Source organism: Trachurus trachurus (genome assembly GCF_905171665.1).
Source record: "Trachurus trachurus genome assembly, chromosome: 9".
NCBI lineage: Eukaryota > Metazoa > Chordata > Actinopteri > Carangiformes > Carangidae > Trachurus > Trachurus trachurus.
Window position 1 is genome coordinate 32,262,794 of NC_139895.1, and position 13,301 is coordinate 32,276,094.

At 40.8% G+C, this 13,301-nt stretch overlaps 1 protein-coding gene across 1 annotated transcript; it reads left to right on the forward strand.

Moving 5' to 3' along the window:
* Window positions 1-489: 489 nt before the first annotated feature.
* LOC310991067 (nuclear factor 7, brain-like) lies at window positions 490-1,890 on the forward strand (the record flags this gene model as incomplete). The annotated part of the gene is made up of 1 exon (XM_083978637.1): window positions 490-1,890. The coding sequence occupies one exon, from the start codon at window positions 490-492 to the stop codon at window positions 1,888-1,890; it is 1,401 nt and encodes a 466-aa protein (XP_083834763.1).
* Window positions 1,891-13,301: the final 11,411 nt, after the last annotated feature.

Sequence of the window (13,301 nt, forward strand, 5' to 3'; positions counted from 1 at the left end):
AAGGTTAACATGCCTCTGACTGTTTATACCCATTTTCATTGTTTCTTTTAGCAACAACACAGGAGACACTGATCGTGCAGTGAGACTGAACCAAAACAGTGCACAGAATAAATGTTCATCTTTTTCAGATTCATGTGGCCTCTTAGTGATAAACTGATATTTGCCTGAATCATTTGCACATTATTTTGTTGTTGCATAATTAAAACTGAAGTAAGAACTGAAAATTCGTGTTATTTGCAATAAGATTAGAAATGAAACTCAACCAGCCCCTCCCATAACACATGACTCAGAGACACATGTTTGTTGTTGTTATGCCTCAGTGGAAGCAGCAGGTGAAAAGAGAGATGCCTGTGTCTTCAGACCAGATCATCAACTTCCACTAGAGAGGAATGACTGCACACCAGTTGGGAATACAGAGAATGTAACTGAATTTAGAGCTGAAATAAGGACTTTAGGAAGAGGCTTGGACGTGAAGGACACAGGCAGAACATGGCTTCCAGATCAGAAGAGGAACTCTCTTGTCGTCTCTGCAGTGACACTTTCAAAGATCCAGTCCTCCTGTCATGTAACCACAGCTTCTGTAAAGACTGTCTGCACAGCTACTGGGCAGGAGGAGAAACTCCTGAGTGTCCAGCCTGTAGGAGAAGGTCTTCTATAGCTTTACCTTTTGACTTTGCACAGGAGAGTCCTGCAGCAGCAGCCGAGCATCTGTGCCATCTGCACTTTGAGAAGCTCAGCTTCTTCTGTCTGGATGATGAACAGCTGCTGTGCAGCACCTGCAGAGATTCAAAAACACACAGCAGCCACAGGATCCAACCTGTCGATGAAGCTGTGCAGGACCATGAGAGAAGACTTCAGGAGCTCTTAAAGCCCCTGAGAAAGAAACGGACTCTCATTCATCAAATTAAAGGCAACTGTGATCAAACAGCGGAACACATTAAAGCCCAGGCACAAAACACAGCTCAGAGGATCAAAGAGGAGTTCAAGAAGCTTCATGAGTTTCTGTACAAGGAAGAGGAGGCCAGGATGGCTGCACTGAGAGAGGAGGAGGAGAAGAAGACGGAGAAGATGAAGCAGAAGATTGAGGCTCTGAGCAGAGACATAACAGCTCTGTCAGAACCAATCAGAGCAACAGAGAAGCAGCTGAGAGCTAAAGACGTCTCACTGCTGCACAACTACAAGGCTGCAGAGGACAGAGTCCAGCAGCAGCATCTGCCTGATGATCCACAGCTGGACTCAGGAGCCCTGATAGATGAGGCCAAGCATCTGGGCAACCTGAGGTTCAACATCTGGAACAAGATGAAGGAGATGGTCTCCTACAGTCCTGTGGTTCTGGATCCAAACAGTGCTCATCCAGACCTGATCCTGTCTGAAGATCTGACCTGCGTGAGACAAGGAAAGGTGAGGCAGCCGCTTCCCGAGAACCCAGAGAGGATCGACCCCTTCTTCTCCATTGTGGGCTCTGTGGGCTTCACCTCAGGGTCTCACAGCTGGGACTTGGAGGTCGGAGACAACAGCGCCTTCTCCTTGGGGGTGTTGGGAGGGTCCAGCCCCAGGAAAATAAACCCATGGTCTGAGCTGTGGAGGATCATGTTCTGTGAGGGTGAATTCAGATCCCTGTCACCTTCAGACACGGGGTCTGATGTACCAGTGAAGGAGAGGCCCAGGAGGATCAGAGTCCACCTGGACCGGGACGGTGGACGGCTGTCGTTTTCTGATCCTGACACCAACACGCACATACACACCTTCTCACACACCTTCACTGACAGGATGTTTCCGTATATTGGCACCTGGAGTGGTGACCCAGTTAAGATTGTCTCGTCAAAGGTGTCAGTAACAGTGGAGCAGCAACAAGTTGTTTCGGATGAGAGCAGGTTCATGAACCAATGATTTGTTTCCACCCACATTCATTGATTCTTTTGGAAACAAAGCGTGGATACAAAACACACTGAGGAGAGAATGGAAAACAAGAAGAATGAGGAAATCACATTTTAAGTATATACTAACACACTGTGTTATTTGTCCTGATTTGAATTCATTTGTTTATCTCTCATCTGTCAATTAGTCTTCTAAAATTCACATGACTATATGTATACTATATATACAGTACATTTGTGTTGATAATATCTTTTTAGGTACTGTAATAACTTCACCATTCACTTAAAATGGTGTATATCTGCTGTATTTAGTACTTTAGTATTTAGCACAAAGTGGTGGCGAGATAGGGATAGTTTTATTGTCACAGTATTTGCATGTTTTATATTACTGTTATCATGCCACAATTGCACAGTAAAGACTTATTTTACATTTTAATTATTTTTCAGAGATTTATATCAGTCAAGAGAAAAAAATACTGTCTATACAGTAATTTCTAATCTCAAAAGAGATTAAACAGGGATACATCATATAAAGGAAATGTAGAAAGTTCAAACTAACTTTTGCATTTTACGAATGAATTGTAATTGTGTGATATCATAAACACATTTGATGATTAAATGTATTATGAAAATAAATCTATGTATTCTTATGTTTGTTGCTGTACTATAGGCTACAACTACTATACTTTTTAAATATATATCCAACCTCTGTCGCTCCCTAGACATGGCTTTCCCTGCCTAATAAAACACATTATTGTATTTGTCCAAAATTATGAAGCTTTTGTCATACGTTTGTTGTAAACAATTAAAGATGAGTGAACCAATGTAAATAGGTCCAGGTTCAGGTTACTTTATTTGTACCCATTGGTAGAGTTTTCATTCACACATATTTCACCATTCAAAGATAAGTAACCAAAAACCACGATAACACTGCTCCATAGTTCGAGGCTGAACCAATAAACACAATTTCCTTAAACAAAATGACAAGAATAAAATGGGTTTGAAACAAGGATACAAAAAAATAGAGCAGATTTCAGGAATAACTCAGGAAGTACTGAGCAGTGTGTCTTGTTTTATTTAGTAGACCTAACCCTACATATTATTTTTTTTATTATACAATTTTTTATAACAAATATATATTATATATATTATAACTATTTTTTTTACCTCTCCGGGAACCATCACCTTATCGTGGTGGAGAGGTTTGCGTGTCCCTGTGAACCTGAGGCCTATGTGGTCTGGAGCAACGTGCTCCTGCAGGGTCTCCCATGGCAACTGGTTGTCAGGTGAGGGGCCAGGCTAAGAATGGTTCAAGAAGACCCCAGGAGAAAAGCAATAGAGGTCCCCCTGCCTGGAGGAGGTCCAGGTCTGGACAGGGGGCTCATGGTGCCTGGTCAGGTCCAGCCTGAAGAGACTACATGGAGACCCCCCCCACCCACCCATCCTGCATGTGGACCCACCACCCACAGGAAGAACCACTGGGCTGGGGTCCCACTGCCAGATGGGGGGCAGTGAAGCCAAGGGGCCTCGGTAACCTGGACCTGGGTGGCAGAGGCTCTGGGACCGTGAATGTCTCCTCTCTGTCCACGTCACCCACTCACCCACAGCCTGAACCTTCTGTGCAGCACCCATTATAATCTCAACATTTCTCCAAAAAATAATCCTGATCATTGAACAGTGATGAAATAAAATGTGGAAAAGCATCAATAGACCAGACTTGTGTGTACATTTTAAAGTTTAAATGGACTCTCTAGGTGAAACTTTGCTGGAGCAATGTCTAATGCTACTGTATCTGCCTCGTTTATCGTCGTGGCAACCTCTGAGCCTCAGGCCAGAAACACAGCTGAGACCAATTGATTAATCAGGGACTCCTCTGATATCACTGCAGTTAATCTACTCCTGACCCCGATCTCCCATACATTTATATGAAGACTCTGTGTCAGTCTACAGAACACAAACCACTACATATAAATGCTGCTTTGCATTATCACAATGAACAAGCTCCTGTAACCTTTGACTGAGACCAGAGTCTCCAGAGAAGGACCTGTCCCATGTCAGATGAAGCCATTGTCCTTTTTTGCTGAATTGAACCTAAAGGTCAAAGGTCAACGTAAACATTGACATGCTGCACATTTCTTTCCATACAATGCCAGTGGAACTACAAGAAACAGAACTAGACTGCATTTTTCAGGAAGATCAGGGAGACAATGGATACACATGATATTGATCACATGATGCACATGATTCACATGCATGTTATCCCCTTATTCGTCAAAGAAAAAATGTCAATATCCACAATGTGGCACAGTAAGAATGAAATGAACATTATGTGCAATGACAACATAAAGTGAAAGAAGTAAGTAAATAATAAAAAATGAACAAATCAAATTATGCAATAATCAGTGATACAGAGAGACAAAAGGCTCTCACTGCTCATGGATCATGCCAAGTCAAGCTCCAATAGTCAACCTGGTTTACTGTTTTAAATGTGTTATTGTTACTGTTTATATTTAAAGGGGAACTATGCAAGTCCGCTCACTTTTCCGCTGTTCTGGTTACGCTGCTCTCAGCCATGTGCATTTGTTTACAACAAAGCCGCCGAAAAATCAATAAATTGAAATGTTACATAACATAAACAATGTTACGGTGCGTGTGTTTATGTAGTCTTAACCGTCATAAAAAAAAGATTAGGGGTTACGGAGCGAGTTTGTGTCGCAGGTTGCAGAGATGAGAGCTGGGACACCGGGGCGGCAACCAAGTAACTTACACTGGCAAAAATGTAGCAGAGCCACGGGAAAATCCTGCTTAGTTCCTCTATGCACTTCCCTGATGAACTACAGTATGAGCAGAATGTGAGAGCAGCAGTGACACTCACTCTCTCAAGTCTGTTCACTTGTTCCAGGAGGATCGACCAAGTTGTACTCTCAGCCTTTTCCTCATACCGACTTCTGTGGAATTAGTTTTTCTGCTTTGGCAGCTTGGCTTGTTCTGTATTGTGACATACAGAAGGTGAATATGGAGTTTGTGGAGGGAAGCAGAGGAATCCACAGACCCATCAGGGTATGTTAGCTTGTTTGTCTGTTTCTACTGGAGTTCGACTTTTCAGGTGTATTTCATCAAGTTAAAGCTCATGACTAACATTATACTGTTTGGTGTCCAGGTGTTGTTTGACACTGATCTATGTTTAGTTGTTTATTTGAGTAGTGTTTGGGTCATAAAACACAATGTAGCCCAGCTTCTGCTGTTTAATTTGATGTAAAATATGACTATATTCTTTCATAATTAGTGCAGTAGAGGCTGTTCTGTATGTCTGCCCTGTCTGACTTTTTACAAGTCATGGAAAGAAACAGGCAGGAAACAAACAATCAAAGCATGACATGTTTCTGAGTTGCATCACAGCATGAAGCCCAAGAGAGCAAAACCTTTAGTTCAACTTCAACTCTGTTTTCCACTTTGCTGCAAGGTGTGTTTTTATTAGAATGAAAGGCAAGGCAAGGCAATGTTATTTGTATAGCCCATTTTTACAAATGGTTTGTCTCATAGGGCTTCACATAGCATCCTAACAACATCCTCTGACCTTAGACCCTCATGTGAGGAAAAATCCCAGGAAAAGCCTTTTAGCAAAAGAAAAATTGAGAAACCTCAGGGTGAGCAACAGAGGAGGGATCCCTCACCCAGGACGGACAGACGTGCAATAGATGTTGTACAGACAAGAAAACAGTTCAACACAGAATGTGGGAAACATGGAGATTATTAGAATGAAGGCAGCTGGTGGGAAGGAGGCAGGGAGAACAGGCCATCTTAATGGGAGTGCTGGATAGCATAATGGTTCAAGGAGAGAAAGAGATGACTGTGACTGTGTTTGGTCAATATTTATTACAATAACATATCAATCCATTGAGTTGTGGTGGCAGATGGTTCCAGATATCATCATACAATCATCACATAATCATCATACAAGTTGCCTTGGCCACTCTTTATGAATCATGTTAGTTGAACCTTCATTTTCAATTTGGGAAATGAGACACTATTGGATTTTATATTTTCATATTTAATCTGCTACCTCCAATAGATCAGATCTGTATCAGATCAGATATAGTGTAACACTGTTTACATTAATGATCTGCAGGAATTACAGGTATTGTACCAGAATCTCATTCCTGCAAAGAAATTACATTTAACTAGTAGGTTGTGTTTTTAAATAACACATCTTTAACACAAGTAATCTCAGGCAAACTTAAGAGTTACAAATTCTACAAATTCATTGGCTGAACTTACATATCAGCAGACACATGGAGCCTTTGATCAATGCACAGTCTGGAAATGTCAGAGCCCAGGCATGGAAAAAACAGGCCAGAGGGATGCAGCGGGATCTGGCATGGCGTCAGAACAGTTCCCTGCAGATTCACAACATATGGCCTGAATAGTTCAGACAGATGAGGTATCTGTGAAATAGTGCATGAAGGTGTGCTGTGGGAGATGGCGTTATACAGATCAATATTTGGAGAAAAGAAAGTGGGTTATGTCAGTAATTGAGAAAGAACGTGTGGTCACAGGCTGTTGTGTATTCTATTCCCCGACTATTTAACAGAGAGCAGTTGAGGGTGTGCATATTTTTTTTAGGTCAAAGTCAAGAGCCAGTCTGTGTGTGTGTTTGTGTGTGTAAAATGGGCCAGGAGAAGATATTGGTTCACAAAGGGAATTGGTGATCTGATATCAGAGCATGAAGTACAAATTGATCTTGGAGGATGGATGTTTGAAGAGACTGGGGCATTTCACAGGCCATGCAGCAGCATGTGCATTTTTGTGTATCCACTGGACTGGCAACCAGTCTACCCCGGGGGGAAACTCCCCCATGGTTAGTTCATAGCCTGCAGAAATGCACCTAAAATATGGTACTAGGGTCTGTATGAAACTCACTCAAATCACACCAATTTTGGCAACTAATAAAATATAAATAATAATAATAAATCAATCAAAATCTCCATCCAATTTATTTTCTGTTCATTTATAGCTAAGCCAACATTCCTGACTCTACTTCTGCTGCATTGAGACTTATTTATGAAGCTCTGGGGACATCACACTTTTGCTGGAATGTCAGCTGTGGGATGAATATTGTATAAAGATATCATATTTGTTCTGACATCTTTGCAATTACCATACTTTTTACCCTAAAACACGTTCAACTGCAGAGCACATCTCCCCTGAAATTGTCAGATTATGCCAGCTTTACTAAATTGTTTACAGTTCCAACCACTACTGTTAAAATGTGATCACATCATGCATCAGGACAAACATTTGGTGGTGCACTGCAGAACAAGGGTAGCAGTGGGATGACACAGTAAAGAGGAACTACGCAAGATTTTATTTAGATGTGAGTTTTTACCACAGTAAAAGTATGCACTCCGAAACTGTAGGGGAGTAGCTCTGTAGAGAGAGAAAAAAAAAGCAACCGGCTTACTTTGCTATAGTTAAACCTTGAATGTCAGAATGTCTTCAGAGAGACCAGAGAGACCCAGTCAGATCCAGACTAAGGAGTCTGCTGAGGCCAGAACCAGAGACCAGCAGAAAGATCAGCTAGCATAGTTAGCATCTTTCATTTGCTTTAGCTTCTAGCACAGCATCCAAGTTCAGGGCTTGAACTTGGGGAAGTTGCTCTCATAGTGCCTGCTTGGGCTCTCCCGGGGTCATCCCCATGTTCCCCGCTTTGTATGTGACCGGGGAGTCCTACGTTCCCCGCTTTTCCCCGAAAGGACCCGGGGAACATGCAAGTTTTGGTCCCATACCTGGAAGTGGAGTTGTGACTTTGCAGATTTTTGCCTATTTCTGAGTGAGAAGTTGAGTTGTGACTTTGGGTGAGAAGTGGAATTGTCCCATTGGTTGGGTTTAGGCAATGAGGAAAGGAGTTGGTTAAGTTTAGTAAAAAGACCAGGTAGATGCTAGACAGGCCAGATAGACAGAGAGTCCAGATAAGGAGAGAGAGTCCATCGACCGACAACAGTGGGAAACCCTTCATCTACTGTATTACGACCGGGGAACATAGGACCCGAGGAACATAAGTACGCTCCCATTCTCACTGAGTGTTGTAGCACTGCCAACAAGAACATCAGGTTAATTGGTGTTTCTAAAATGCTCATAGGTGAGCGTGACTTGCATCTTATGTTAGCCCTGTGACAGGCTGAGAGTCAATCAACAAGAGCGTGCGCAAACTATTAAAGTGAAGTTTTAAGGAGCTGACCAGCATGCAGGTGGAGAGTTATTGGTGTTGAGCCTTTCATCATTATATTGATGGCTTCGGTGTCCCTGATACCTGAAGTATTCATTGTCTCTCTGCAGATGACTCACCTATAAAATGCTGAGAGTGCTGGAAAGCAGAATGCGTGAGGGCATCCTGTCAAAGGACTGTTGGAAGGAGATATCTATAAAGCATAGAGCAATGTAAAGGTGAGAAGGGAAGCCAGGGAGAGAGAGAGAGAGAGTCTGGCCATTCCTGGAGGTTGGACAATTACAGATGGCACCCCTCACCTTCCTGTTCCCATCCTGCCAAGTTTCAAGTCCATCAGTTCAAGTAGATCAGCTGTTCTCAAGAAAACTGAAGGACAGGCAGAAAGACAGAAAGAGATTTCAACATTTATTAGTAGGATTGGAGTGCACACAGTGACAGAGGATTTAGTGGCGTGCCAATAGTGGATGACTGGAGATAGATCAGGGCTGGCAGAGGAGCAGTGGACTATCATTGGGCTCTGGTGACAGAATCGTTTGTTATCCACTGACCACTAGCCAAAGCTGGCTCAATGCCGGCATGAGGATTCCAGCAAAGGAAAAATTTGGAGCACACAGTGATCAAGTGAAGCCAAGTAGGATTTGAAAGTAGATGCAACCAGAAGAAGATGATGGTGAGATCTAAAAACAGGGTCGGTCATCGAGTGGAGGACAACTGCTGGAACACAATGATAGTGAGTGATGTGCGGCCATCAGAGTCTTTAATTAGTTCTGGAAAAGACTCATGCAATGCAACTGCTTGTCAAGTGGACAATGTGGTCAATGTACAAAACTTGAAAAGACAAGAGGACTTCAACTGGATTCACTCATTGCCTTTTTCTTTTGCTTTACTTTGGAAGATTGATCCAGTGTTCATTCATTCAGCCAGTTGAAAAACCTTTAAGCACAAATACAAACCACTTTAAGAGCATGTAAAGCAAGACAAGTACATGCAGTCAAATATAAACAGGTTTTAAATTGTTGAGTTTTAAATGACCATAAATGGACCATGTAAGAAGGTAGCAAATATCCACACATTTAAATAGTAAATGCATTTTGAGAGTTTGATGTTGATGATTTTACCCAATAACTTAATATTTTAAAAAAAAAAAGATAAATCTTTGCATTGCATCACACATTAATTGTATTTTACTCACATGACTCACATGACAAACCTCCTGCTATGACTATAGGGATTTACCAAAATGTTGAACTATTCCTTTAACCATTGAAATAGAAAGAGTGTATGAAGAGTGTATGAAAACAAATTTCTGGGTGTTACAATTGACGACAAACTGTGTTGGAAGCCACATATAAACAATGTGATAACCAAAATGTCAAAAATCATTGCAATATTTTATAAAACAAGAAATTATCTCAACCAAAAGTCATTATACACACTCTACTGTTCGTTGTTACTCCCATATATGACCTATTGTGCCGAGATATGGGGTAATGCGTACAAAACTAACACTCAACCTATCTTCAAATTACAGAAGAAAGCTATAAGAATTATAAATCATTTAAATATTATAGAGTCAACAAACGCTTATTTTGTACAGTCAAAGACTCTTAAATTTTACGACTTAGTTAATTTCAAAATGGCTCTAATTATGTTTAAAGTGCATAACCATATGTTTTGTTGCAGTACTCAGAGGCTGTTTGAAACTCGAGAGAGTCGTTATGAATTGAGAGGATTAGGTGTCTATAAAAGACCAAAAATACGAACTAATATAAAACAGCGTTGTGTTTCCGTCAGAGGTGTCAATTTGTGGAACAGTTATGATGAGGAATTAAGAATGTGTAGCTCGATTTCTATTTTCAAGAAAATGTTTAAATCCAAGGTACTTAAAGAATATATAGATTTGTTATGAGCGCCAAATGCTTGTTTGATTTAAACTCTAATGTAAAAGTTGCCTTGTTGAAATAGTTTCTGGATTGATTGTTGTTTTTTTGTTTTTGTTTTTTTCTCTCTCTTTACCTCTTTTTTTGTTTTGGTAAAAAGGGTAGGCATAATAAGCCTAGGCTTCAGCCTACACCTTTTCGATCAGCACCCCTCATCACATGTACAGTAAGCACTTGTGTACATTTAGTAAATTTTACCTGTGGAGAAGGGGGGGGGGGGGGGGGGGAATGCTGATGCTGATCGAATAAACTGAATAAAACTGAAACTGAAACTGAACCATTTCTGTTTACAGCTTTTAATCAGGTCATTAAAGTGACTAAAGCCTGGTTTATGCTTCTGCGTCGTGGCGACGGCATAGCCACGGCGACGCGAACGAAAAGGACGAAAAGGACTGTGATTGGTCCGCTCAGAACGTCAGTGTGGTAAATTCATCCGTTCAGCCTCGACTGGTCGGACAGACCAACTCCACAAACGTCTTCTTCGTAGCCTGCGCTTCATCATTTGCAATAAAAGCGTTTGTTTTTCAGTTGCCATTGTTTACTGCGACCTGAAGCAACGCGTTCCCTCGACGCAGAACTTCGAATGCTCAACGCCGTCGAAGCGACGCGGAAGCATAAACTAGGCTTAAGAATGATGTGCTTCAAACAAACCCCAGTTACATACAAGAAAATGTATGAAAGCTCAATGGCTGCTTCTTCATTGTCTGAAATAAGCTTACCTCTGCACATAAAAGTCTTGGGCTGTGTTAAAACAGAAACAAGCTTTTTCTGGGGGGAGGGGGGATGGGGATCTGCGTGCATACGGTGACGCAAAAGTTTGTTGAATTCAATGTTGTATGCATGCCAGGCAGCTAGGTGGCAGTGTGAAACACACCACAAGGTCCACGCACCTGTGTACTGGCGCATGGCTGTGGTGTAAATGCATATGCGATGTGAGCAGATCGGAGCAGACTTTTGCGTTTTTATACCCTTTAGACGGGAACACGACGGTGATGGTTTTTAAGATTTCCACTCTGGAGGGTGGTTTCACTTTTTTGCGTTTTTAACCCTTAGATGCATAAGTGGGGTCAAAAATGACCCCATGGCTTGTTATTCTTCAAAATCTTTGAAATTAAAAGTAATTATAATTTCATATTCCAGGTATTCCTCATAAAATATGTTTGTGACATGAGGCCATTTGTATTTAAAAAAAATATTTCATTAATTTTAAGAAATTGCAGTTTTTGTATCACTACCCCACTCTTCCATTAGCGGGGTCAAAAATGACCCCAAGCATTTCCTATGGAATTTCCAAGGAATCTTTGATTCTTATCAACACTGACTGTCAGTATACTGGTACTGTCCCACTTACACATCTGATGTCAGTAGTCTCACCACCCAGGAGGTCATTTTTACACAGCAACATACAGTACATGTAAGTATTATCTTCATTTATGAACTTATTTTCCACATCCATGACTTTTCTGTGATAGAGTATAACGTTAGTATTATTGTCATCAAATTAGCCTACTTTGTACTTCTTACAAAGTAGTTGTTGTTACAAAGTAGGCACTATTTAGCTTAACTGCAAAGTAATGTTAGTACTTTGATGTTAGCTAGTATAGTAAGGTAGCTAACATTTGTTGTGTAGAGTTTGAGACTAATATATCTATAACTTCCCTGTAATAAAAGCTAACCCGTTATACGATTATTGATTATTGATTATTGATGTGATGTATGTAGTATATGGTGTGTGCACGTGCATGTGCGCATGCATGTCTGTGTATTTACATACATATTACATATTATATTTTACATATTTATATAAATGCACAGACATTTACTTACATAGCTACATATTATTGGTTTATACAGTAGTTTTGTGTGCCATTCAAACATTGTCCTTTTTATGTTTTCTCATCTAAAGTATCATGGCTGTTATAGGAGGCCAGCTAGGATTCCTGAGGGCCTTGCCCGACAAATGATCCTGTTGCACACAGAGAGAAGAGAGAAGATGTTTGCGTGTTTACATATGCGTGGACAGTGTTATGGTCCCCGGACCTACTGAATGTTCTCTGTTTATCCTCCATAGTCAAACAGACAGACGGACACACAAACAATGGATTTTGACATTTTTGATACCTGATTGATTGTTTTGTGATCAAATGTGAGTAAAAAGTGATAAATGGACATGTCAAAAATGAAATCACTCTTTTGTTGACCAAAATATAATGAAAATCATCATCTTTAACCAAAATTAAAGACATTTATTGCAAAAACGCATTGATTCTAATTGGGGTCATTTTTGACCCCACTCATGAGTGTAGGTATTGGTAGCTCATGCATCCAAGGGTTAAGCACCAAAACACCAGTTATATCGTTGCATGTATCAAATTGCTCTGATGTTCACCCACTCCTGTACTGAGCAGTGTGGTGGCTATGGCTCCAACATGTCATGTTGTGTTTATCCTGGATACACTGCAGCTGTGAAAGACAATCTTGACATTAATGGCGAGAAGAAAATAAATTGGGATGATTTTGTGCTTTAGTGTCCGGTTTATTCAAATGAATGTCAGGGGACTATGTAGAAACAATGAGCGTGTGTACTTAACATGCGCATATTCATAACCAAAGATATGCAGCAAATCCATCATCATACACAGACACACAAGTGTACTTGCAGATAAACACATGGGGAAATGAGACATGACTCATCATACACAGATTAGAGACTTGTTTTTGTTTTGTCTCTGACAATGTATTTGATTTCTTTTTACTTCGGTGTTCACTCATGGATGCACGTTTTTTTATTGTTTATGCTCATGAGACTGTGGTTAAGACTTTGCTAAATGTGCAAAAGATGACTAACAGTGACACCAAGAGAAGACAGAATAGATTTTTGAAACACTTAGCCAAACTCATAGAGTACTCTGAACCCTAAAGTTGTAGTAGATGGAATTCTGATCAGAGTTGTTATTAACATACAAACAGCTTCAGCTTCCTTGTTTATGCATCCAACAGCTATGGAGCAGCATTAGCATTCATTTCATGTCATGTCTCTGGCAGCGAAACGAGTCCCACTGTTCACTACCAGTCTGGCTCTGTTTTTCTGTCGACCAACTCTAGAGGGAAATAACTAACTGACTCTTCAAGCTGCTAAATGTTTCAGCAGCACCACCACCAGCCATTTGTCTGTCTGGAGGTTTTCAAAGCCTTTTCAATGGAAAAGGTTGAGTCACGTGGAGATGACATGGTAATTGTTAAAAAAAACACAGTAAA